The sequence below is a fragment of the Cyanistes caeruleus genome, chromosome 19 (genome assembly GCF_971803275.1).
Source record: "Cyanistes caeruleus chromosome 19, bCyaCae1.hap1.1, whole genome shotgun sequence".
Classification (NCBI taxonomy): Eukaryota; Metazoa; Chordata; class Aves; order Passeriformes; family Paridae; genus Cyanistes; species Cyanistes caeruleus.
This window is the reverse complement of record NC_141719.1, coordinates 8,215,663-8,241,159: the sequence shown is the minus strand read 5'-3', so window position 1 is coordinate 8,241,159 and position 25,497 is coordinate 8,215,663. Positions and strand designations below refer to the sequence as shown.

The window sequence follows — 25,497 nt, the reverse complement described above, 5'->3', positions numbered from 1 at the left end:
TGTGCTGATTTACAGATCAGTGTTTTCTGACCAGAAATCAAACACACTCCTAGGGGGTGGTACAACACTCACAAGCCAAATGCTTAAAATTGGTGCTGCTGAACACTGAATTTGTACAATTATATGATAGTTTGTTTTTGTTCTTTGATCAAAGAAACGTCTCAAATGTGTTCTTAATTTTCTGTCAGATGTCAATTTATATTTCCTTTGGGAGAAATTCCATTTATGTTGGTTATTACTTGTAAGACTCCTGGACTTGAAGTCAAGTGCTCTGTGTGCCGTGCATGAAAACGAAACCTCAGTGTAGGGTTTGGGCTTGGGGTTTTCTTCTTTTCTGGGTGTTGAAATTTTGTCTCATGCTCAGCAGAGGGGGTCTGATTTATCTGAATGGCCTTGTCTCTGCTCTGTTCCAGGAACACTTGTCCTATTTCCACTTTGTGGGCCGGATCATGGGGATGGCTGTGTTCCACGGGCACTACATTGACGGGGGCTTCACGTTGCCTTTCTACAAGCAGTTGCTTGGGAAGCCAATTACTTTGGATGACATGGAATTGGTTGACCCTGATCTCCATAACAGCTTAGTTTGGATACTGTATGTACTCTGTAGGGTACCTCAGGATGTTAGAATGCTGTTTCTGTTATGTGAACATGGTCCTAAATCCTGGAAATATGGTGTATTTTGATCTCCTGCTCAGGCAGATTTAAGAAATATCTTTCTTGCACAGTTCAGCTTCTTTAAGGCTAAAAATGCTAAGCTACTCAAATTTGGGGGGGAGGTTTGTGGAGTTCATATTAATTTATTAATTTTACCTATTGTTAACAGTAACAGGTTATTAAAATATGACATTGAAACTTTGATAAAGGTTTTAAAATGTAACATAGTAAAACTGTATGTTGACCTTCTGCTTCCAGGCAGGACTTTGAAATGCCATTGAAAAATGAAATTGTGCTTCTGTCAGATAGAATATGTTTGCAGAATATGTTTTCCCTTAGTCATTTGCTGCTTTCTTTGCACCAGTGAGAACGACATCACCGGGGTCCTGGACCACACGTTCTGTGTGGAACACAACGCCTACGGGGAGATCATTCAGCACGAGCTGAAACCCAATGGCAAAAGCATCCCCGTGACAGAGGAGAACAAAAAGGAATATGTCAGGTACATCAGCGGCTTTTTCCAGGGTTCTTTTTCTATTTCCTAAGGTGGGAGGGAACCGTTGCTTGTTGAAATAATTGTCAGTGTCATGCTGTTGGGTTTTGCTGCGGGGTTGTGCAGTGCTCTGGTGTAATCCTGTCAGTGGGGCCGTGTTTTAGGGCTGGATAAATTGCAGGTGTATTGTATTTGAGTACATCCTCCACAAACCCAATTTGCACTTGCTTGCAGACTTTATGTGAACTGGCGGTTTTTACGAGGAATTGAAGCTCAATTCCTGGCGCTCCAGAAGGGATTTAATGAAGTAATCCCACAACATCTGCTGAAGACATTTGATGAGAAGGAGTTAGAGGTCAGTGCACCAGTGTTGTGTCAAGTGTAACCTCGGAGCCGCAGGAAGGCAGGGCTGTGTCCTGGCAATCCTGGTGTGCTCTGACCTGGGAGAGGGGCAGGGCGAGGGCTGAGCAGCTCAGGGGGCACCGAGCCTGTGTGTGCCTCCCATGAGAGCTGTGGCAGTGTTCCTGGAGGTGACAGCCCACAGCAACTGCACAAGTGGCTGCAGCCCCTCTCCTTTAGCTCAAACCCCTCTGAGCCTTCTGCAGACCTGCAGCGACCTCGGGCTGTGTCCCTGCTCCAGCAGAATCCTGGTGCAGAATCCTGGTGCAGAGTTCCCACAGGGCAGTTTCCTCATGTGAAATTCAATGCTGCCAGAACAGTCTGTCACTCCCTCCCAGCCCTTGGTGCACTGCCCTGACTGGTGTCAGGCACCTGGGGTTTGGCAGAGCTCGGTTTTGCCAGGCTCCATTTGCTCCATAAATCCAGCAGAAGGAAAGGTGCTGTCACAAATGAGTGTGCTACAGAATGTCAGGATCAGCATTCAGACTATATCCTCCGGAGCCAAATCCATAGATCCCAAGCCGGCTTTAAACTGAAATGTAATTGCTGAGGGGAGGGGTTTGCCATGTAAAATGGTCACAGGTAAATGATTCACTTGTGCTTCTGATCCCTGGGCTGGAACCTGGTGATTGCTCCTGCTTTATCCTGAATATTCTCAGTCCCAGCAGTGAGTCAGCCATGCTGCTAACCCAGCTGTAGAATTTTGCGGCTGTAGAATAAGAAAGGGGAAGGTCCAGTGTTCTTAGTCATGAAAACATTTTCAGAATTATGATGACATCCCCACTGAGCTTAACCCAGTCCATTGTGGATCTCCCTTCAGGAGCACTGAAGGCTCAGTGTCAGGAAAGGCTGCTCTGTCTTTTGTGTGCTATCACAGGAATAAGATTCCTTTTGTGGGTCCCAAGCTGGACCAGCCAAACTACACACTTGGCCATGCTCCTGAAAGAAATACTGAGGTCAAATGTGAATTATTCCTGCACTGTCATGCAGGGCTGGAATCTGTGTTTCAGTTTAATTGACAGGTCAAGGCCCTTTTGTCTGAGCTTGAAATGGTTGTTTGGGTTCCTTTTAATTTGAATTGAGACCATTTGAAAAATGGTTTGTGTACAGAGGTAAAATTTTAAAACCAAGAAGGATAGATTTCTGCATTTCTTAATATGAGGGAAAAGTTATAATTTGCCTTTGGTATAAAATCTGTCCATTTTCCACAATCATTTCTTCATAATTTGTCTGGCTCCAAACCTATTTCTATAGTGATCAATTATGAAATAATATAATAAATCTATTTTAAATTTACAGCTCATTATTTGTGGACTGGGAAAAATTGATGTTAATGACTGGAAGGCAAATACCAGGTTAAAACACTGTACCCCGGACAGCAACATTGTGAAATGGTTCTGGAAAGCTGTGGAGCTCTTCGATGAGGAGAGGAGGGCGCGGCTGCTCCAGTTCGTGACCGGCTCCTCTCGGGTGCCTCTGCAGGGCTTCAAGGCACTGCAAGGTAACAGCGCGGGTGCCTGTGCTGGGAGCGGGCATCAGCTGGAAATGAGGCTGCGAGCTGCTCTGTGACTTGTAAAGAACGATTTTAATGGTCTGATTACAATCACAGATAGTTCTTTTTTGTGTGTTTGGTACCTTCTTATGCAGGTGCAAATGACTCTTTTGTTTCAGTTCTGCACTTCCTCCTCTGGCAGGAGGTTCTGATCAGCTCAGGTCTTAGAGGGGTTCCAGAAGCCAGGGTTTTAATTCCTAACTTTTACAAGCCCTCATCAGTTGCACAGCTCTGGGAGTTATTTTAGACCAAAATGCACTAACACAGCTCCAACTCAGACTCTTATTTAACAGCGGAGTCCCCATGAGAAACATTGACCCCCTGAATTATATTTTTAATGGTTGCTCAGACCAGGATTCCAGTTTTGCTCATGTTGGGACATTTGTAACCTCTTTGTCCTTTGTGGCATCTTCAGTGCACACCAAGTCTTAAGGATGGCTGTGCTGTAGTCTTTTTTCCTTAGCAGAGACATTAAGGGGATTTCTAGTAGTCTGATTAATTTAATAAAATTATAAGGAATTGACATTGTGACTCAGTGGGATTTCAGTGGAACTGGCTGCTGTTCAAGACCTGTTATAAAACAGGGACAGGTACAGCTGCTTGTTATATAGAAGGGGTGAGAGAAGGTAAATTAAAACCTGTTAGGATTATGCAGTACACTGTGTGAAAAAGGTGATTTATTCTTCTTTATCAGTGCCTTTTTCCTTATTTTTCTGTGGTTGAAATAACTGCAGGGCTCTCTGGGCAGGCAAGGAGAAGGAGTCTGTCCCACAGCCACTGGGACTTTGCAGTTTTTTCCTACTTGTTTATGATTTTGTCTTTCTTGGTGCAGAGCTTCTCTTTGTATTTTAGTTGCTCTCTTGTTGCAGTGCAACAAAGACATTTCATATTATTCCACACAGTAGTAGAGATCTTCTCTGGATTTTCAGGTGCTGCCGGCCCACGACTCTTCACAATACACCAGATTGATGCCAGCACTAATAATTTGCCGAAAGCTCATACCTGGTAAGACTTTTTCACTTCTCTGCCGTGATGCTTAGCTTAAAGACAAATCTGCTGCCAGAGTGTTTGGAGCAGTCTTATTTATTTTGTCTTTCATGACATAATCAAAGCTATCCCTTAGGGAGCAGCAGTGGTGTGAAAACTGGAGATGGGTTTTGTTTAATGGAGCTGCGTGGCCTCCTTAAGCCTTGCTGGCACCATTTGCAGCTCAGTGAGGTGTGACAAACCTGGCAGTGATGGCTGGAGAACTGAAACCTCTCTGTTTCCCTCCCAGCTTCAACAGGATCGACATTCCCGCGTACGAGAGCTACGAGAAGCTCTACGAGAAGCTGCTCACGGCCATCGAGGAGACCTGTGGCTTTGCTGTGGAATGACCCTCCCAGCCTCTCCCAGACTCTATTTATACTCCTGTCAGCCAGAAAGCCCTTCCTTCCCTCAGCCGAGACTCAAGAAATGCTTGAAATACAGGAAACTTTCCCTTTTCTACACTAGGACACTGGGAGGGAAAGGACAAGTTTTGGATTTTTTTTTTTTTTTAATTTTTTAAATTTTTTATTTCAAGAAAATAGGTTCTGTGGTTCCTGCCATAGGATCATTCAGCTGCTATTAAAAACTAATATCTTGAACATACAGAATGCTGACTTTTCCTACATTTCAACAGTTAAGCAGTATTCTATACTTAAAGACTACTACTATTTTTGTAAGAGGTAATCTATTATATTTGCCTACCTGATTTCTATTCTCAGATACCAAGACACAACTTCAGCAGTCGGTACAAGTCACGTTTCAGCCTGTTTTAAATGTATGTTACTGAACAGCATCTATACCTGCTATTTTTGGAAAAAAAATATTTTGGATTATTCTAACTTTGCATAAAATTGGCTGAAAGAATCATTAATCTTTTTAATGAAAGCCACTTACATGTTAACTGCATTTTCTTATAGTAAACCATTATATTCTGCAATGTAAATTCCAGGTAAATGTTGCCACAGGGGCTTTTTTTATATTTTTCAAGCAGGAATTCCGAATACGACGTTTTGGGGTCCCTATTTATATCATTTGTCAGATTCCTCCAGCAGAATTTCTAGCGAGTGACACAGACTGTATTTGGTACAGTCCTTGTGTTTACACATGGAATAACCTTTTCTTAATGAACAGTAGATGTTTTGTTGTTTTTTTTTAAACAGCATTTTTCTAACAAGTCTGTCAAGAGTATTTTTTGTTGCTTTTGACCTTAAATTGAAACACTGCATTTTTCAGCTGTTGAAGCACTGATGGGCTTTGCCAGCAGAAGCCTGTCAGCAGTTTGTTCCTGAATCCATCCTGTCCAGTCAACCAAAGTTTGTTTGAATGCAGCCAAATCATATTCTATATTTGTTGATGCTAAAGATTTATCAGGTAAAACATGTTGTAATCTTTGTCCAGCTGCTCATGACACGTGGGTTTAAGTTACAACTAAGGAAAAATGGTGTATTGACTGAAATATGTGTAATGTGCTTTGGAAATGAGGTTGTAAGAGCACATAATTTATTGATTGTAGGGATGGAAGTAAGTATATATATGATTTATAGCATGGGTTGATCTCTTCAAAGGGGAATAAAATGCACTACCAGTAGAGGGAACTGAACTTTGACATTAGTTTGGAAATTCTCAGTTGAGATCTGTCTGATCTGCTCGTGGTGTGTGGATAAATCAGGCTGCTTCAGAGACAGTGCCATTCTCCTCTCAGCCATGAGAATATTTGGAATAAGTAGCAGGTTTTTTCCAATCAGTGTTGTGTTTTTGTAACTTAGGTTACAATTAATCATCAAATCTGCACTATTTTTTCACTGCCAATGAGAAGAAAGTCAAAGGTATTGAAAATGCTAAAGGGATGGGATGTAACCAGCTGTTCCATGGTTGCAGTGTAAGTCACAGTGAAGCAGCTCATTTGCTGTCTGTTCTGTGGAGCTTGAACTAAATTTTGCTCTGCCAAGTCTGACTGCCACAGTGAGTAAACTACTACTGGATGTTGTGTGTTAGAATAGTGGGCAAGGGACTACTTTTATAGAATTGTGGTGAGAATCTGGTGAGCCAAATCCACATGTTGGTTTATTTTTTTTGTACAGCTGTTGCTGGCAGGTTTGTTCCAAGAGACTCGCTTCCCTTTCTGGGCTGGCTGCAGGATGAGGCAAGTTAGGGATGCAAACAGAAAGCCAAGAGACTTGCTGGGACAGCCAGGTTTGAAATACATCAGAGCCTTTTTATTTCAGTGGGCTCTTGCACTCCTGTTGAAGGGCTGGTACTTCTGCATCCATGCTGGGCTCCCCAGTTCAGGGCCTTCAGGTCACTCTGTCACCATGGGAAGCTGCCCTGTGCCTGTGCAGCTTTGGCTGGGGCCACAGCTCCAGCCCCACCCAAAGCCTCTGCTCAGCCCCTGCCAGGTCTAAGTGGTGTGAGTGACTGTTGCAGGGGTTTTACAGACAGGTTCTTGTGACTGTTCACATATGAGTGTCATAGAACTCATAGAAGTGTGTTTTTTAGGGTTTTTTTTATCCCCCTGTCCTTGCCCAGGCTGTGGCTGCAGCCTCCCTGGTCATGGAACATGGCAAATTTAAAATCTGGCTGGTGCATTTGTTGAATGCATAGTTTTGGTTACCTTGCTGTCATAAAAGCATCTTTGGGGAGGGAGGAGATGAACTCTGCAGAAAAGAGACCCAAGATCAGTTGATAATTACATTCATTTTCACAGCAGCCTTAGCAGTACATCTGTTTTTCTACCAAACATTTTGGTATGGCATTGAGAATTTTTTTAATTGCCACAGATATTGTAAATTTAATATATTAAAGGCAAAACTAGACAAATCTGCATTGAACTTTCCATAGCTGACAGATGAGGAGGAATATACCAAGTATTTTGAGTGCCTTTCTACCTTCATAAAGACTGAGAGCTTTAACTAAAGCACCTCATCACCCAGTCAGATGTTTATCTGAAAGTGGTAAAGGGTTGATTCCTTTCCAAAATTTTGTTTCAAGAACATGTCAGCTACTTTCCCCTCAAAAAGGTGCTAAGCCTAATATTGCATTTTAACCTTGGACTTTCACCCCATGATTAATGTGAATATTTATTTCAATGTGTCCCTCTTACTGGGTTTTACTTTATCCAGTCTTTAGTTGTTTTAGAGAGATGTCACATCATGGTTTTATGCTGTTGCTTTTCTTTATGAATGTTTAATTATGAACAGTGACTTTTGTAGATTTCAAATATACAGTTCACAGTTGAGTTTCAGAGGATTTAATTTCTCGGTGTAAAGAGTTTAGTAATGGTGCTTTGTACAGTATGTATTCTTATTTTTTTTTTGCACATAGGTTCAGTTTCCCTAAACTGATTTATTTGTACCAAATTTTTGTGTTGTACTAAAGTCCAGAGCACACAAGCTGTTTTGAAATTCCTGTTCTACAACACTACATCTGTACTGAACTCCTGGTGCGTTTAAAAGGCTGCATTGATGGAAGTACAAGCTTTGCTCCTCTGTCACAGCACCATCCTCCAGCTCAATGTAGCATCTTTTTAAACAGCACCACACAGTTAACAGGTGCCATTTGTTGTACTTTACACTATGTAGTAGGTTCCTGACTCTACACATCCTCAGAACCTTGTCTGTAGTTGTAATTAGTTTATACATGTGTAATTACTCCTCCACAAACTGACAGTTCCTAGTTTATCATTTCCATTGTATTTATTACAGAGTGTTTTAGCGTTGCTATCATTGTATTTTCACCCAGCTGTTACATGAGCTTTAACAAAAAAAAAAAATCTGTATAAAATGGTTTTTAAGTACTTAATGTATGTACCCATGCAGAAGTTGAGCAATAAATTGTATGCTGTTTGCACTGTCACAGCATCAATGGTTTTAAAAGTTTTAAGTTTTTCTTAATTAAATCTTTAAAATGTAACCATGTCATTGTTAAGTAACTCAACTTTGTTTCAGGAGCAAAATACTTGAAACTTGATGACTTTCTATATCCTGTTACCTACAGTGAGGAGTGTGCTGAATGTTCTAGTCAAACACAGCAGGTCTTACTTCTGGCTCTCAGGTACTGGCATGTCTTGGCAAGGATATTTTATCTCAGCATTAGTGAGCAGATGTCTCCTCTCAACATCAGCACACTTGAGGGAAATAAAGGCAAATTTGGTAAAGACTCACTAAATTTCATCAACTTAGCTGGTAAATACTGTCCCTTAAAGGCTTCAAGTTAGCAATTCACTGAAATTAGCAATTACAGCAATTCCTTGAAAAGATTTGGATAGGTCAGGCTTTTGTGGAGAGATTTTGATGTGGTTTTTGGGTCTGTCTTGTTGCAGTGAGGTATCTCATGCTGTGACAGCTGGCTGCTTTGTTTAATCTGTAAAAGAAGCTCCATCAGAGCTGTTTTTTTTTTTTTTTGTTTAAGCTCTTCTTTCAGTGCACAAGTGTGACTTCTCTGTGTGTTGTCAGTTCCATCAGAGACACCCCCTCATGGCAACCTTTAAATATTGTATGTACAGTGCAATTAAATCCAGTATTTCTTCATCACTTCTCACACAGCAATTTTAAACAAGAACTCTTCTACTACCAAGACAAACTAATTAAGGAGTTGCACTTTTGTCAGGCAGAGAAGACTGGATCAGTAATGGACTTCATTAGTAGCAGCTTAGTTTTATGTAATTGTTCTCAGTTTAAGTCCTCATCCCTCACTGCTGGCACCTCCACAGCGTTTGGCTGGTGAAACCTGGAGTTCCTGCCAGGCACAGCTCTGTTTATTGCACTGGAAGATACTACAATAGGTACAGTGCCTGCTGCCAGCTCCTGGAAGCAGACCTTACAACCTGAAGTAAGGTAAAAGCTGACTGGTGAAATAGTTAATCATTCTTTAATTCTGGTTCTGTCAGTGCCTAAGGTAGCTGCACCTGGAAGATTAAGAATGCTGTCCACAGCTCTTTCCCAGGGATCACCTGTTGCAGAAGCTCATCATCTCCACCTTTAGAAGAAGCTGTATTGTTCTCTGTTCCAAATTACTTTTCCCAGTGCACATAGCATAGAAAGAGTATTTTATATGCCTTTATATTTTATCAAGCCAACAATACCAACACTGCAAACACAACTGAGGGAGTCATTGTCCCTTGCTTAATGTATTTAAATTCCCAGGTATTTCTGTCAGGTTTATTGCAGGCATTCTCTAACTTGGCCTTTCACAGGAAATCTGAAACTCTGATGTTCTTTGAAAGATCTTCTTGTGCTTTGTGAGCTTTCCAATCCATGATTTCTGACTAATGGTGTTAGACTGGCTTAGCAGCAACAGCCCCAGCACAGGGAGGAGCCTCAGCATTAAGTTGTTACATCAGGGAAAAGTCACTAAAGCACTCACTCCAACCCAGCTTCCTCTGGGTAGGGCCCGACATTACCCCAGCCTTACTAGGAAGGTAAAAAGTAGTTCAGAAACTTTATTGGTGATCATAAAAGTGCTGTGGAGATCCCAAAGCCCAGCAGCTACACCCCTGACAGGTCAAAATGACAGAACAGAGATTATAGAGAGAAAACCAGCCTCACACCATCTTCCCATTATAGCAACTCTCAGACTCTGATCATCTTAGCCAGGGAGGACTGCAGTGACATTTACCCAAGTCTTAGAAGAAGTGGCTTTGGCTGTACTGGAAAGAAGCCATCTGAAGCCTGGATCTCAATCTGTCTGCTTCCAGCTCTTGAAAAAAGGTGTCATCATCATTGTACATGATTGCTGCTTGCAGTTGTTGTATTTCCTTTTCCATCTTTGATCTCAGTTCTCTTCTTGTTTTCTGTAGCATCTAAAGAAAATACTGGCATTAGCCACAGCATGTAAAAAGAAAAGGCAATTGGAAAAAATTAAGAATACTTACTTGTGCTTGTGCTTTCTCTCTGGTTTGGATTTCTTGAAATTCTTGAGATATAGCTTCTGCTAGCATGGAAAACTAAACATAACATATGTGTGAGTTGAACTAATTAAAGAAAGACTTCTAAGTGGAAAAATATGATCTGCCTGATCCAGATGAAGCTTTACCTGATCTTTGTAGTAGTTCTCCAGAGACTCCAGCTCAATCTGGTGTTCTCTCCGTTGCTCATCACGCTTCTCTTGAGCATAAACTCTCAGGTCCCTCAGTCTTTGCTTCTGAATTTCTAAGCCTTCTTCAAATAAGTTCTTAAATATCTGCCAGCAATTAAAAAAAGCAAAACTGAAACTTTCCCAGGAACTTGTAGGTATACATTTACATTTCTCAGCTACTTTGTCTCCTGATGGAATGGTGCTTACTTGAAGATAGGCCATAGCCCATGAAAAAGCACAATTATGTACCTAGAAATGGTGGTGCAGATACAGCTGAGCTGGATTTGCATTACACATTTAGCAGAAATTTTGATAGATAAAATAATTTTTCATGTCAGTTTAGTCAGATGACCCAATTGTGCAAGCCAGGGCTTTTGAGCATGCACTGTGATTTACAACCCACCCTGTACTCTGCAGTCTGACTTCAGGACGTTCATCCAGGTTTCCAGCAGCAGGAAATCCAGCCTGGACTCAGGCTTTCCATTCCTCCACGAGAACACACACCAGCTGTAGCTCACAGCTTGAGGCAAACAGTTCTCAAATCCCTAGCAGTGGATTATGCAGTAAACTTCTAATCTTTTTATTTTGAAAGGTGACAACAGTGTATCTGCTCTTGCAGAGTGTACTAACTCTCCTTGCTTCCCCTCACTCATATGTCCAGCCCTAATTAGATCATATCTGTCACAAAGTCCACTTTGTTTAACAAACACAACTGAATAACAAAGCTGCCTGCTTGATCAGTTCCCTTAACTGCAGATTTAGATTGTTTTCTTTGGATGGTGACTATAGGAACAACTTCTTAATCCTACTGTTTCTGAAAACTCATTTCCCCAGTTTCTCATGTTACTAGCCCTGTTTTTCCACACTGATACTTCACCCTTTCTCTCCTCTTAGCCCCATAAATCATCCTTGTTTCACAGTGGTTTGCCCTGCACTGGATCCACATTTCCAGAGAAGGAACCATTTCATCTGTGGCCTTGACTGATCAACCACTTCATCCTGGCTCTGTGCTCTGATCACTGCACTTGCAGCATTGAACTACCAGACCTCAGCACTGGGGTCCCAAAAGGAAAGAATTCCACCCTTGCAGAGCAAGGCCCCTTGTCCTCACCTTCTCCTCCCGTGTCCTCGCCCGCAGCAGCTTGGCCCGGAGCTGGACCCTGTAATCCTCGTAGTATTTCCTGGCCCGGGCCACCTGCTGCCGCTTCTCTGTCACCTTGTTCTGCGCCCATTTCTGGCGGTAGATGCGCTGCTTGATTTCTTGCTAAAGGAAGAGCAGCAGCTGTCAGACCACCAAAGTGCTAACAGCTACTCCTGCAAGCAAAGCTTTGTTAATTGTTGCTAATTAGGGGTGCTTTAGTAAGGACCTTCCCCACACCCCAGCTTTGCAGTTATGGTTTGAAGTGTTAGTCACCACTGATGTAGCAAAGTCATGTCACGACAGAACTGAGGAGTCAGCACTGTCATAGGAGCTGCAACACAACCTCAAATTTCACCTCCTTGCACTTCTTTAGAATTTGTTTTACCTTTTAGAGCAACAATGCAGTATAATAATAATAATATTCCATTCCCATGACCCCAGTAGCCGGACAACAAACAGATTATGTAGCATTTTGAGACCACAGCTACTCAAAAACCATAAAGTTGTAATAAGACAAAAAGCCACTTTCATGATCTGGGAATATGCATTCTAGATAGCTCCATGTGAAATCTCTGCATTATGTAACAAATAATCTTCAGAGAACATACCAGTCTCTTGCTGTGATCTTGATCTTTCTTAATAATTGCAGCAAGCAGTTCATGTTTCTTCAAGGCTTGTTCAACCTGGAAGTTTAAAAAAAAAAGCTAATTACTTGCATCATGCTGCAAGGACAAGGTGTCCTAAGTAGCAGGTTTAAATACTACCCCTCTGCTGTTTTGGGGTTTGGGTTGAGAGCTGCCTTGTATAAGTTAATCAACTTTTGCATGTCATCACTCATTTTTAACCTAAAGTTCAGAACTAGCAGTGGAAACTACAAAGTGCTTTTAAAAAAAGCAATAGAAACACTAGTCAGTACTCAAGAAACCAGTATAAAAGAAGGACCATAATATTCAAGTGGCTGATGAAAAGGTGAACCTATGTATATAAATCTGTACATCCCTATTTAACCAAGCTCCCAGAACATCCTTCCATGCTGTGTTGTGGGTGTGCAGGTGTCCTGTCAGGATATCTCTGCTGACATTCAGCAGGGAAGAATGACTCACTTCACTCTGGAGTTTTGGTCTAGGTCTGGCAGAAGGTGCCTTCAGGTGCACAGTCTGTGCAAGCTGCTGCTGCCACATTTTATTCAGAGTACGGGAGGAAATATGTAGGTGGGGAAACTCCTCCAGGAGCTGCAAGAGGAGGTTATTGTCTCTTATTGTCACTGTAAGATAAAGAAAGAGGTAAGCAATAAATTCCTAGAGAATACATTTAGTTGTAAATTCATTCAGACAGTGTCAACCTAGTCAAAAAATATTTTACACTGAACACTATATAAAATGACCATGCTGCTGTTACCATGTCAAGCTAAGCCCAGCAGGACATGCCCTGCCAGTTCAGCTAGCAGAGAAAGTAATCCAAATATTTTGTTTACTCTAAAGGACTGATTTTATAGTTCAGGTGTCATTTTGCTACCACCCCATCCAACTAAGACAGGTCTCTCCTTCTTTCTTCATGTGGTTCTGACCATCACTAATCAGTGATTGCTTTCTCTCTCTCCAGTTGTAGCAACTTAAAATAAAGCCAGCACAGCAGTGGCAATGACAGATCCAGGTCAAGTAAACAGGTACAAAATAAACTGGTTTGCAACCAGCTCATTCCCATTACATCTTTGATCTTTCTGGCAGGAAGAGATGATGGGAAGATGAAACAAAAGGGTATTTACCAGGTATATGGCCTTCAAAAACTGGAAAAAAATGAAGGCAGCATAGCTGAGTAACATCCAGGTATGTAGGGATTTTATCCATAGGCATGCACAGTGCAGGTTACCAAAACTTGAGCCTAGGATTTGCAGTTCAGCTTTCTTAGAGCATCACTTGCTCAGCAGAACCAGTGGCTCCCTTAACCCCACAGTGACAAGGTCCTGACAGATCCTGCTCTGTGAACTGTATGTGGCTCAGCTCAAGCCACAGGCACAATTTTAAATTTGATACATGCTCAGAAAAATAACAAAAGGAGAGCTCAGACTGTACTGGAATAAGCACAGGAGTAGCAGCAATGGAAACAAGCCCTGAAAATAATCCAAGGGATTTTAAAGAAGGAGCAAATGGGTTACAATTTGATTGTGCACTGATGGTTTACATTTACTTAAAACATTATCTTCCTTAACAGAAATCCAGACATATAGAGGTCAGAAGAAGGGAAAATGCTACAGCTGACTGGTATATGTTGGACTGGTGCCTTTATTCTTGGAGTTCAACCCAGGCTTTCAAAAGATGCCAGTTTTCCACGAAGTATAGTTTTGCAGTTCTTACTTGAAGCTGCTTGCTTTGGCTTCATGATCCCTCGTTTTGGAATCCACAGGCTGTATTTGGGATACTGAGGTGTGGTTTTTCTAGAATAAACTTTCACTGGCTGAGACACTTTTGGAGGTTCTTGAAAGACATTTTCTTTGTACTTTTGTTCCTTAGGAGCAGATGTAAAACAGATGGAGAACAGGTATGAGAAGGGAAACACTGATAGAACACAGTTTGGCCATCAGAACTTAAATGTACTTCAGACTTTAGAATGAGAACTTGGACATACTGCATTGGATTCTCCAGAAGGCCAGAATTTACAAGATGCAGATCAGGGTTCAAATAAAGGTTAAATCTCATTATTGCATAACCTTAGCTCTTCTGCAGCACTTAATATTAGTAAGATACTACTTTGGTTGTACAGTGTTGTAACTATGACACTGGAAGTCAAGGAGGTTTTATATCCAAAAGTGTCTGGACAGACCATCCAGACAAATTTAAAAAGAGAAAAATCAACCAAATAAAACACAAGCAGTGCATCACCCACCACTTCCTTGGCAGCTTCTCTGAGCTTGGAAAGTCTATGCTTCTCCCTCGCTTCAAAAATTCTTAACTCATTTTCATAAGCTTTAGTGACCAGCTAGAAAACAAACATAAAATGACTTGTTAGAGGAAATAATCAGTCCATACAGCCACCTTGTTAACTTGTTTGCTGCATGGGTCAACGTAGCTTTTTACACTTTAAACTCTTTTTTGCAAAATTTGGGGTTTAAATCTCTTCCTCAGCAGGCTACAGATAAAACAGCATATGACTACTAAAGGAGATCAGATGTCCCCATTATGTAAAAGTGTTCTGTTTTCCTGGTTTTAGTATAACTGTTGGTAAGAATTACCACAAGGTCCAATCTAAAAATTACCTTTGCTCTTCTTGTTCTTTCATCCCTTTCTTCCTGCAGGTGGCTGCGTATTGTCTTTATCTGGCCTGTTCCACTACCATGCAGTTTATGCTCCAGGTGCTGAGATGAGGGTGAGGCTGGAGAGAGGGATCGTGGCCTGCCTGGGTACCTTGGACGTGATATGTCTGCAGGGAAAGATCATTCATTGAGTATCTAATTTGAGAAAAGAAAAAAACCCCAGCAGTGAAGTGTATTGTGACTAGGCCTTCATTTCAGAACCACAGTCCTGTGAGCTTGTATTCTGTCCCTCCCCACACCTTCTGTGGGAAGTGACAGTGGTCAAATAAGATTTTTAGGCTTCAAACACTAGCTTGAGTCTGGGAAAGTCAAGTACACAACTTTCTCACTTTGGCCTGGGAAATCATAAGGAGGAATCCAAACAGTCCTTAGAGAAGGAAAACAACCTTTGCAGGTGTTGTTTGTCGTCTTGTTTTCTTGCAAAAACAAGGGGTCAAGGGGTGTTGTTCCTAACTGTCCAATGATGGTGACATGTTGGTTTGATGACCAATGAAAGTTTTACCTTTTTGGACCTTGGAACTGTCTATAAAAGAAGATCCGGAAGAATAAAACAGGCTCTCTTTTGCAACTAAGCTGAGAGTCTGTCATCACCATCACAGTTCCTAATACAGTGCAAAAACCTATACATTTTTTACTGCAGCTGCATTTCCCTTCTATTTTTTTGCAAAGTTTTACCACTGTTTTTTAAGTGTTAAACAGAAACTTGGTTACAATTCTGTTACATCTGTAGCTCAGATTTGGATCAAAGAGAAAATAGAAGTGAACTAGCTATACAAAACTTAGTAACTAACTGTAATTCAGTGTAGCAGCCTTACATGAAAAGGTTTCTTTTTTATTTGTTTCCATCCTAATAGTGGCACAAGGATTGTTACCTCTCTCAGCTGTCCTTCGGCCATAGTCCATGACACTGTCACTGTGCTGGGACAGGCTGTCCTCATCTGTCAGCTCCTCTTTTCTTGTGTGCTCACCCAAAGCTCTCTTCAACATCTAAGGGACGGATATTTTTTGTGGGGGTCAGGTTCAATAGACAGTTCTAAAGTTTGAATAAACTAAAGCCAGGTGTTAATTGCAGATTTCCTTTTCATCATACTGCACCAACATTCTTGTTCTCTCTGCTGTCATTACTAGAGCTGCATTGCTCAGCTCAACAAAGAAGAGATTGCACTTACTAAATCTAGTTCATTTAGCCTGCGAGACAGATTTTCTGATGCTTCACGAAACTCTTGCTCAGACACCTTCTCCTTTGTTGTTCTGTGGGAAAGTGAATCTTCAACTGAATCTGTGGTGGAATTTTCATATTTGCTAAAGCAGAAAACAGATTTAATTTCAGTTCTAAAACCTTGATGAGCATTATCTCACAATTCCAGTTTACTTTTTGCCTAAGCACATTTTTATAGGATTAAGTAAAGCAGAATGTGTAAACATCTATAACCATATTTAAGAAAATGAGCATATATCAGGGAGAAACAGGAAATCTTTCTGTTAGAATTAATCTTTCACTGTCACACAGCCAAGGAAAGAAAGACCTTATTTAAAAGGGAGGTTGGGGCTGGCTGGCCATGCAAATCAAAGTGCAAGTGTGGTTCAATACCAAAAATCTGAACTTGCCTTGTTGTTCTAGGCTGGTGCTGAGATTCAGGTCTTGGGGTTTGTGTTACTTGTTCAGCACATAGTGAGAGCTTTTCCTCAAAAGAGGAGGTGGATACAGAAGATTCATATACAAGAGGCACCTAGGAAAATGAGTAATTGAAGGTTTTATAGATCATGTGAGTAGAGATGCTGTAATAGAACCACCCAAACCCTGTGAGTACAGATCTATAAAAATAGTTATATTTCTAGGCTCCTGACTGCAGATAGTATGCTTTAGAGAATTAACGTTTAAAGAAATGGACCAGCAAAAATATGGGAGATCAATTCACAGCTAAACCACCAAACCAGAACACAGTATAGGTTAAGGTAATGACTATCTCCACATTCCACCTCATCAGCCTGGGGCTGATGCCAGGTAGTGGAAATAAACTGAATTTCCTTTAACTGAGCTGCAGTTCACAGCAAGCCAAAAGAGAACACTCCTGTCCTTGTGCCATTTAGCTGCATTGGTTTAGTTCTGCCTGGTAACTTCTCTGTTCAACTGGAGTAACTTGGGCTTGGCATGGACACACTGGGAAAGGCACCAATGGAAAAATGAGTTTCAGAGACAATGTAGAAGTAAAAACTGTTTAAACTATTGGAACAAGCAAAGTCTGTGAGTACCTCTTGTGGTTGCAGAAGGCAAAATTTTGTTTCCAGAGAAAGAAACTTCCTTTACAGACACATTTCTGTGAGCACAGATTGGTAACTGCTGATCAGTTTGTGGGTTTTGCATTATTCAGTTTTTGAAAAGCGAAGGACAATGCAAGAAAATAAAAGGAGAGAATATAATAAGCAGTTCATGGATCTTTAAAAAGAAGTAAATCTAAGTTTTATTGGCCAAAACCCCAAAATTTTTACTAATTTAGAATGCTGACAGACTTCAGAGAAAGGACATTACTGTACTCTTGTGCTTTGTACATTTTTGATTAAAAAGCAAGATAATCAGTAACTGGTTGGTTGTGATAAATAGAACTCTGTGGTTGCTGGTTCTGTACATTTTGGAGGAAACAACTCCAGGAAGAGCTGACATGACTCACAGACTGCACATAATCCAAGTCTAACAATACTGCATCAATGATTGTATATTGGGGAAAGAAAGTACAAAACAGGTTTGAAATAAGCCCAGAATTGTCACAAGATAACAGACAAATTAAGCAAAAATAAAAAAATATCGTCTGAAATTCCAAAAATAAAGTTGCAATGTATACCTTTGTCAAATTGTCCTTAGCATCATCTCCCAGCATTTCTCCCACTGCAGAAGCAGATGACAGGTAAGTGTGAGTTAATGGCACTGTGGCTACTAATGTAGACAACAAAGGAAAAAAGATGTGAGCCAGGGCCTGTGGATCCAGATTATTCAGAGAATAGAATGACAAAGCAACTGTGGTTACCCAGTTGTGACATTCATTTTAGTAATTTCTCCAGTCTTCAATGTTCAGTGTCATGGGAATGCTATGGAAACTAAAAAAGGTAAGCAGTGTTTCCAAGGCAACAGAGAAAATGAGTACTGAAAAAAATAGCTTCTAAACCTTTTCTACAATAGCAGTTAATGGATTTTTCTTAGAATTGAAACTGGCTTGTTTGGTCCATGTTTCTCTGCTCAGAATAAGCTCAGCCATGGGACTTATCTGCTGGAAGAGATTTCTGTGGTATAGGCCCATCTTAACGGGATTAACTAAGAAAAGAGTTGAATTGGGGACATGGATTACTTTTTTCCAGTACAGGGAACAGATTAAAAGTAACCTATTTTTGTTTCTCTGTAAAGCAGAGAGAAATATGAACTTGTGGCTGAATTTAAAAAAAATGCACTAGTGATTCCAATGTTTCTTGTAGTGGCAGCAAAAATAAATGCAACATTATAACACTTAAGAGTTACCCTATGGGATGCAAAATTTTCTCTCACCAGGGATCTTTCTTGAAAGAGGAAGACCATCAGAAATATCATCAAATTTTTGGGTAAGTGACTTTTCAATCTGAAATAAAAAGCAAGTTGTGTTATATAAATTCACAGGACAGTGCTAAATCTGTCTGCAAATGGAAATCAATGCTGATTTTATAGCTAGATAAAAATCACTAATTATCTAATTTACTATACTATAAACTATGCAGTCACATTGATTGTGGGGACATGTATGTATATATGTATAAAATAAACACACCCCTCAAACTAAATTCCTCTCTGGACACTTAGTGAAGAATGAATCCACAATCCAAAATTCCTGGAACCAAGATAAACTCTGACACTTTCAAAAGTGTTCTTCAGGGACCAGGTACTCCCATTCTGCAAGTAAACTAGGAGATTTTCAAATGAAAGCAGGATTGGTTACTAAAAGAAAATGAAATAATCAAAGGGTAGGTTTTTCCTTACAGTAGGAATGTTCACTGCTTGACTGCAAGCCAGAGCTGCTGCCTGTCTGTCTGAGCTGTGGTAATCTCTCCATCCTGGATCCGAGGGCTGGAACGGGGGCAGCAGAGGAATTGCCTGCTGGATAGGCTCCCCCAGTTTTGTAGCACTGGCACTCAGACTCCCTTTGTGTGGTTCAGCAGCTTGCACAGACTCCATCCCTCCTGAGGAGGCAAATGTAAAGACCTTCAAGTGTTATCTGAGAAAGCAGAAACACATTTTGTGCATTGTGTATACATAATGAAGGTAAGTGTCTTGATAGCTAATGTGAGCTGCCACCTTCGTTGGATTGCATAGGACAGTGCTGTAACATTTTTCAGCCTTGAGAACATGATTTTGGACATGAGGATCTTCCACAACAACTTGTTAGTGTTTTGAACAAAAAAAGAAAAGAATACAAACCACAATACAAATTAAAAACAGCCTAGCTGAAGCCAAATCCTAGCTAAGCAAAAACACCCTAGATAATGAAAGTTTGCCTACTCTGAGAGACTAAAATGTCACATTTCTGAAAACAGTTTATTTTAAAATATGACTAAAGTGTTTCTATTCATGACTAAAGCTCTCCTCCACACCACCCTAGTTCCCTACACCCCTAAATCAAAACCAGGTGGATGAGCTGTCAGAAGAATCAATACTCACCATCTTCCCTTTCCTTTACAATACCCCTTTCACTTTCTGAGAACTGTCTGGGCAGTGCTGCAAGAGCCTCTGGGCTTTCAGATTCTTCTACCCCCATGTCTTTTTCTCCTAGACAGAGTACAGGCATTTAAAATTCTAGAAATGGATGTTCAAAAAGATTAAATTAAGATCTATAAAGCATCTGGCTATGAACTGTTGAGACACACAGTTTAATGTCTGTTAATTGCTTGGTGTCACAATCCATACTAAGCTCAAAATAGGTCTGTTAAGTTCTTATTTAGAATTCCATGAAATGTTCATAATTCATAATATTTCTTTATGCCTTTACTTGAGACGAATCATCAGTAAGAATAGGAAGAATTGGAATATTCTTTTATAGAAAAGATTTTCTATAAGAAAAAAATTCTTTTAGAAAAATAAGAAATAATTATCTCCATTTAAGTCATCTGCACATTATTTATTTCAAAGCCATCCATGAAGTTTTGAAGAGGCACATACTCTCAACAAGTCTTCTTTAAGAATGAGCTTATTAATCTTTTTACAGTCTTAAATAATAAATTTTATACTGCAACTAATGAAACAATGTCTTCGGAATTCTCCTGTTCTGTTGAACAAGATGAAACGCCTATTGGATAGGTTCTCTCAGTTTTGTAGCACTGGCACCTGCAGAACTGAATTAGAACTCAAACAACAAACCTTTATTCAAATAAGGTAGTGCAGGAGTCATGAAAAATAACGCCTGGAATATTTACTTCCAGAAATTTTAACTTCAGCAAGATGCATTTGCCTATTCTGGCTTGGCTTGGAGTTTTTAAATACAGATTTAAAGCAGTATTTATCTGAAAGAAGTAACTTTTTAAAAGGAAACAAAAAAAAAAGCCTAGAAGTCTTACTACAAAGAGTCTTAAAATTTTTTCTCACCCAAACTCACCTTCCTCTCTCTTGGAAAATGAATAAGCAGTATCTCCAAGTTTAATTAATTCACTGGTAGATTCTGAGCCATCAGTATCACAAGTTAGAATAAAATATTCTGACTGGGACCTAAGGGGAACATAAAGCCATCAAGTATTTCCTCTCTCAGCCTCTGCTCCTTCAGCCCACGAGATGGAGCTGCCGAGGAGCCATGCAGGACACGGCCCTGTTGCCACAGAGCAAACCAGAGCAGAAGTCACAATCACAAACTGAACTCAGCTTAATGAATCAATCTTTAAAATAGTCTTTAAAACTTATCAAAGTTTTCAAGTTGTTCCACTCCATATAAAAAGTAAACTTAAGGGAAACAAAATCAGCAACTCTTCAAGGGTAAAAGAAGTCCCAGATGTAATTTTAGCCCAACCAGAGAAGTCACCTCACATTCCTTTTGGCATATACAATCAGTAGGTGTCTATACTATAAAAAGCCTACTAATTTCTCTACAGATACACAGAGACAGTCAATCACTATGTGAAAACAAATATTCAGAATTGTTCTTACTTTTCACCTGATGAGAGTAGTGTATGTTGTGTAAGTTGATCAGCAGTGCTTTCCAGCTGCTCTTGAGATGCAATTTGAATTTCATCACTGGACAACACATTTATCTCAGCTGTTAATAACCAAGAAATAATTATTTTCAGGTAAACTACTTCTACCTATATACTAACTATTTCCAGTATCATCAAAACAGTTTATGTGTACTATCAACATTGTAATGTTTTATCTAAAATGATGACATGTAATGTTCCCCAACAAGGGCAGGGGCAGGAAAGTAGGGGAGGTGGGGCAACTTTTATGGTAAATTTTGAAAAATTATACCACTACCATACCCTTGTTCTGGTTGTTAATAAACCTTTCTTCTTCCTCAAAAGAATTAAACTGTGGACTTACAGCTGGGAAAATTTGAGCCACAAACCCCCACTGCATAACAAGAGTGGCAGTCTGAGGGAAGGGAAAAGCAGTACAAGCACTGAACATTCCTACTGTCCTCTTGCTTCTGTTCACTCTGAAACAGGGCAGAAAGGAACTCTGGCACCAAGTGCTCTCCCCTTACTCACAGAGTGCAACAGCCAGTGGTGACAGCTCTTACCAGCTCTGAGATACGAAGACCACTACTGCCTGCAGTAAGATGCCCCTGCAGGGCTGAGCAGCTTCTCTTCCCACTTTCCTCAAAATAACCCCTGCTATGGATCTACTCCCATGACCAACTTCCCAGGAAAGGCTGTCAAGACCTTTATATCCTAGTGAGTAAAAGGGACATTTGCTCATTGTTACAATTAACCAACATTTCCCTCCTTGAATCCTAATCCTAAATCATTTGACTTATGGGTTGAAAAGCAACAAACAAAAGATGAATTGTCTAGAGTAGGTTTCTGCCATAAGAATGAAGCAGAAAGATTATGTAAGTTTTGGGGAAAATTATCTATTTTACTATTGTTTATGGAAACAAGGAATGCAAACATTCAGCTTCACCACTAAAATTTCTTTCCCCAGGGTCAGTTTTGTCTTTCTCTTCTCTCCATTGTCAAGGTTATGAGTAACAAAAAAACCCCAAATAAATCTTTGCTGCATTGGAAACATTTTGGGTTTACATCTCACCTCCAGTCTGAGAAGATGCTTCGCTGACTTCTCTAAGATACTCTAACAAACCATCAAATATTTCGAGGAGGTTTTTGATAGATTCCCTGTCTCCTTTCACAATGTTCTCACCTCAAGAGAAAGTAATGACACATATTAATAATTAGCACTTCACAGAAGAAAAATTCTCAAAAGCAGGCATTTTCTGTAGAAGAGTGCTTAGAAATTCTTGTAAATGTGTCAGCTCAGAAGACACCTGGTCACTTATTTATGACTATGTCACTTATTTATGCCTTAAAGTGTATTTTAAGTGTTCTAAATTTGCACCTTTTCAGTTCTAATAAGTGAAAGTTTAATGATGCAGTAACTGCTTCCACACTCACAAAATAAATATTCTGGGATATTTTCAGGGACAATTGGTATTTTATATTTTTCTTATACATAAAACTATAGCATGAAGCAGTCTATGGAGTGGCAGCAGGATTGCAAACACCAGCTGTGTTTGTCTCATTAAACCAAGCACTTACCAGTGATGTGAGACAAGCTGACCTGCAAATAATCCAATGCCAGGGAATCTATAACTGCTTGTACATTATGTGCATCATCCTCTTGGCTTCTGGGAGTAGCAATGAAATCTATTTAAAATAAATAATAGATTTTAGACTGTTTAAATGTCTAGCTTGTTGCAAGTACCTTAATGAAACTACTTTAACTTCTGCTTACAAGCAAATATTTTTTTCAGTACCTTGGTGAAAAGCCCAACTATTACATGGTCCAACAAAATATTTTATAAATACTGAGCACAAACTTAAAGCACCCCTTGGAAGATTTGAGGGTTTTATCAAGATTAAATTCAAGAACAGAGACTACCAAAGCATTTCTCCCCCTTCATTCCCAGCACACACACCTAGACCATCAAACTGGAACTGCAGTTTGTGTTAGGGCTTCTTCTTTCCCTGTCACACACTGATTGCACTGCAATATATTCTACTTAATTGCGAACGTTATTTTTAGTTCTGCACTTACATTTAACAGGACTTCTACCTTCAATAGGTGCCAGTTACCTCAGTGCTCTTAAATTCTTCTGCAACTACTAGTCTGACACTTCCCACACATAACAGTTTCTAAACAAAGCAAATACATAATTGTGTAACCTTTAGTTAATTGCTGTCACTGAAGTCCAGTGGAGTTGGGATAAAGCAGGGTTAAATCATAGCTCAGCTCTTAGCAGGCTGTAAGTATTAAGCATTTTATGAGAGTATTCTTCAGTGTTACACTATTGTAAGATAAAATGAGCCAGTTCACAACCTTCAGAAGAATTATATCCATAGATAGCTTTCAAGGCCTAATTTGCCATATTTCTCATAGCTGCCATTTATAGCAGTCCAAAGTTAAAATAAAATTCACCAATATTACTTGAATCTTCTTAAAGAATGATAATCTTATATTTTTGTCTTTGGAAAGACACAAATACTTTAAATCCCTACATCTGTAAGAAGGTTCACAAGTTTCAATTTTATTTAGCTACAAAACACACGGAGAGAAAACTAAAAAAAAAGATTTAGCTCCTACCTGGTACTTTTTCTCCTAAGATTGACTCATAAAGATGAACAAACACATCAGCACCACATTCTGAGAGATGCTTTATGTGCTGGTTTATGTGACAGGTCCTTAAAAGATCATTGGCAAGATCAACCCAATCTGTTTAGAAGAAAAAAACAATGTCAGAACCGAAAAACACAGAAATAAAGATGTAGTTATTTACAGTGAAAGGTAACCACTGTGTCTTTGAATCCAGCAGAGGTGGTGAAACTCAGGAGGCTGACCCATCCATCCAAAATATTAAACACTGTTTAAGCATACTGATAGCACAACTGGACTTGGGAGGTGAAAGGCACTGAAGTACCACAGGCTGAGCAGATAATTTTTTTTTTCCATGTAATGAAAAACAAATTTGAATTTATAGCCAGGAATAGCAAATGTTTGAGACCTCAAAAACCCAAGCTTTGATATACCATTTATTAGAGATCAGAAATGACAAGTACCTTTTTGGAAAAACAGGAGGTTCTCTTACAAACCCAGTTTCTCTAATAGTCTTAGGCAATGACATCGTTGCTAATGTAAATACTCCTCATGAAAGGTAAATTCTATTTTAATTAATTATTTAAAGATTAGAAGAATAGAAGAGGTAGCCCTGCCAAATGCTCTGTTGAGTACAATGAGATGTGCATTAATGTCTTATTTCCCCCAAATTTTGAGTCCTGAGTTCAAAGTGCTTTGAAGAACATATATTTTTAGAGATATTAAGAACTTTAATTTACTGGAAAAGGCATAAGTCACCTTTGGAAGGAAAAGAGTATAGAATAACTACAACAGGAACTAATTTGCAGTTTTCAGTCTTCTGTACACAGGGGTGTTACTTTTCCCTTCCTCACTCCTCCATCAGTTCCAGACATCACTTTCTATTAAGTTTCAGATGCATGAAAGGTTAAAGTAGTATCTCCAACATTTTAGGCTGACGTCTTGGAAAACTTGAAATTCTGTTCATCTCTAACTTTATTAAGTTAAAAGTGTCGCTAGGAAAGGCACAAAGACAAAAGAGGGGAAAGGAGAGGTTAACGCAAAGAGCTTTAAAAGCTATAACGCAAGAAAACAACAGCTTTAAAGAGCTGAATAAAATGGTGCTGGTGATGTGAGCATCAGGGAGGCGACGGGGGAGGAGGAAGCTCTCAGGCTCGCCTCTCCCGACACCAAGGCGGCCACTGCTCCAGGAGCAGGATCCCCTCCCCACCGCAAGGTCCACAGGGCCAGGCCCCAGCGAGCTGCGGTCGGAACCCTCCGGGCGCCGGCCCTACCTGTCCCCTCAGCGCTGCCCATGGCGGCACCAACGGCTCGGGCCCGCCCCCACCATTTAAACCGCGGCCTGCGCGCCCATTGGGCAGGCGCCGCAGGAAGAGGCGGGGCCACACGAGCCGGTGCTGTCGGTCATGGTCGGTGTTACGGGAGCGGGGCGGGGCCGATCGTTTCTGTAACGGGGTTGGGAACAGGCCTGGCTTTGGACTGGGAGTGGGAACAGGGAGCAAAGAAAGAGCCCGTGCCCCAAGCCCAGCCACAGCAACGGTCACGTGGCATTCTCCGCCGCTCCCCGGCCTCGTGACGGGCACCCCCGGTTCTGCCCGGCCGCTGCCGCCATCTCCCCCGGGCCCGCGGCCCCCGGGCAGCACGGGCCAGCCCTGAGGCGTTGCGGCCGCTGAGCGCGGCTGGCGGCGCAAAATGGCGGCGGGGAAGGGGGGGAGGTTTCTCCGTGAGGTTCCGCCTTCGTCACCTGAACGGGAGGCGATGGTTGGCGTTTTCTCGGTAAAATAGGTGGGGAAAAGGCTGGCCTGGGGCGGAGGTGGAGCGGGGGAAAGTTCTAGCACTTGACCTTGCGGGTTGGGCCGGGACGTTTCCTGGTCGGTATGCCCGTTACCGGGTGTTAGTTGCCACGATACAGGTTTGACAGGTTAACCCGAAGTTATTTCTGCATTAGAGCTAAAACCTTTATTAAAAATAAGATTTAGAAATGCAACTTACTATATTAGCTGCTAGCATACAGGTTTTTGGACAGGTTGTACGGTGA

At 40.7% G+C, this 25,497-nt stretch overlaps 2 protein-coding genes across 6 annotated transcripts in view; one reads left to right on the top strand and one right to left on the bottom strand.

The window, feature by feature from the left end:
• The window catches only part of SMURF2 (SMAD specific E3 ubiquitin protein ligase 2), a 59,186-nt gene extending 51,187 nt beyond the window's left edge, over positions 1–7,999 (top strand). The window contains exons 14-19 of the mRNA XM_086857466.1: positions 414–592; positions 1,019–1,156; positions 1,382–1,502; positions 2,846–3,047; positions 4,028–4,103; positions 4,375–7,999. Of these exons, the coding sequence (XP_086713592.1) occupies positions 414–592; positions 1,019–1,156; positions 1,382–1,502; positions 2,846–3,047; positions 4,028–4,103; positions 4,375–4,474 (816 nt within the window). The 3' untranslated portion in view covers positions 4,475–7,999. The remainder of the gene's footprint in view (positions 1–413; positions 593–1,018; positions 1,157–1,381; positions 1,503–2,845; positions 3,048–4,027; positions 4,104–4,374) is intronic.
• A 1,545-nt stretch (positions 8,000–9,544) lies between these two features.
• CEP95 (centrosomal protein 95) lies at positions 9,545–25,326 on the bottom strand. Of its 5 annotated transcripts, none has more exons than XR_015278058.1 (22): positions 24,734–25,326; positions 23,451–23,579; positions 22,406–22,513; positions 21,900–22,010; positions 20,802–20,910; positions 20,260–20,369; positions 19,329–19,436; positions 18,651–18,850; positions 18,186–18,255; positions 17,491–17,582; positions 16,259–16,380; positions 15,820–15,952; positions 15,523–15,637; positions 14,594–14,757; positions 14,224–14,316; positions 13,695–13,845; positions 12,444–12,604; positions 11,949–12,023; positions 11,311–11,513; positions 10,158–10,304; positions 9,997–10,068; positions 9,545–9,924 (listed from the first exon to the last, which is right to left on the bottom strand). XR_015278058.1 is itself a non-coding variant. In XM_023938794.2 (22 exons), the coding sequence occupies exons 1-22, from the start codon at positions 24,753–24,755 to the stop codon at positions 9,748–9,750; spliced, it is 2,622 nt and encodes an 873-aa protein (XP_023794562.2). In that variant the 5' UTR covers positions 24,756–25,326; the 3' UTR covers positions 9,545–9,747. The 5 variants fall into 5 exon arrangements, 4 of the variants coding, with proteins under 4 accessions (XP_023794562.2, XP_023794563.2, XP_086713589.1 ...); XM_023938794.2 differs by having other exon boundaries at positions 11,311–11,463; XM_023938795.2 differs by having other exon boundaries at positions 11,311–11,463; positions 17,491–17,534.
• Between the last annotated feature and the right edge of the window lie 171 nt (positions 25,327–25,497).

Bases quoted from the DNA above. Each gene is read 5' to 3' on its own strand.
- CEP95 (XM_023938794.2), bottom strand. From the start codon at position 24,755: ATGGGCAGCGCTGAGGGGACAG. The intron at 20,370-20,801 runs GTAAGAACAATT...TGTTCCCCTTAG, and splicing joins CTACTCTCATCAGGTGAAAA to GTCCCAGTCAGAATATTTTA. The intron at 15,638-15,819 runs GTAAGTGCAATC...TCCGTCCCTTAG, and splicing joins GGCTAAATGAACTAGATTTA to ATGTTGAAGAGAGCTTTGGG.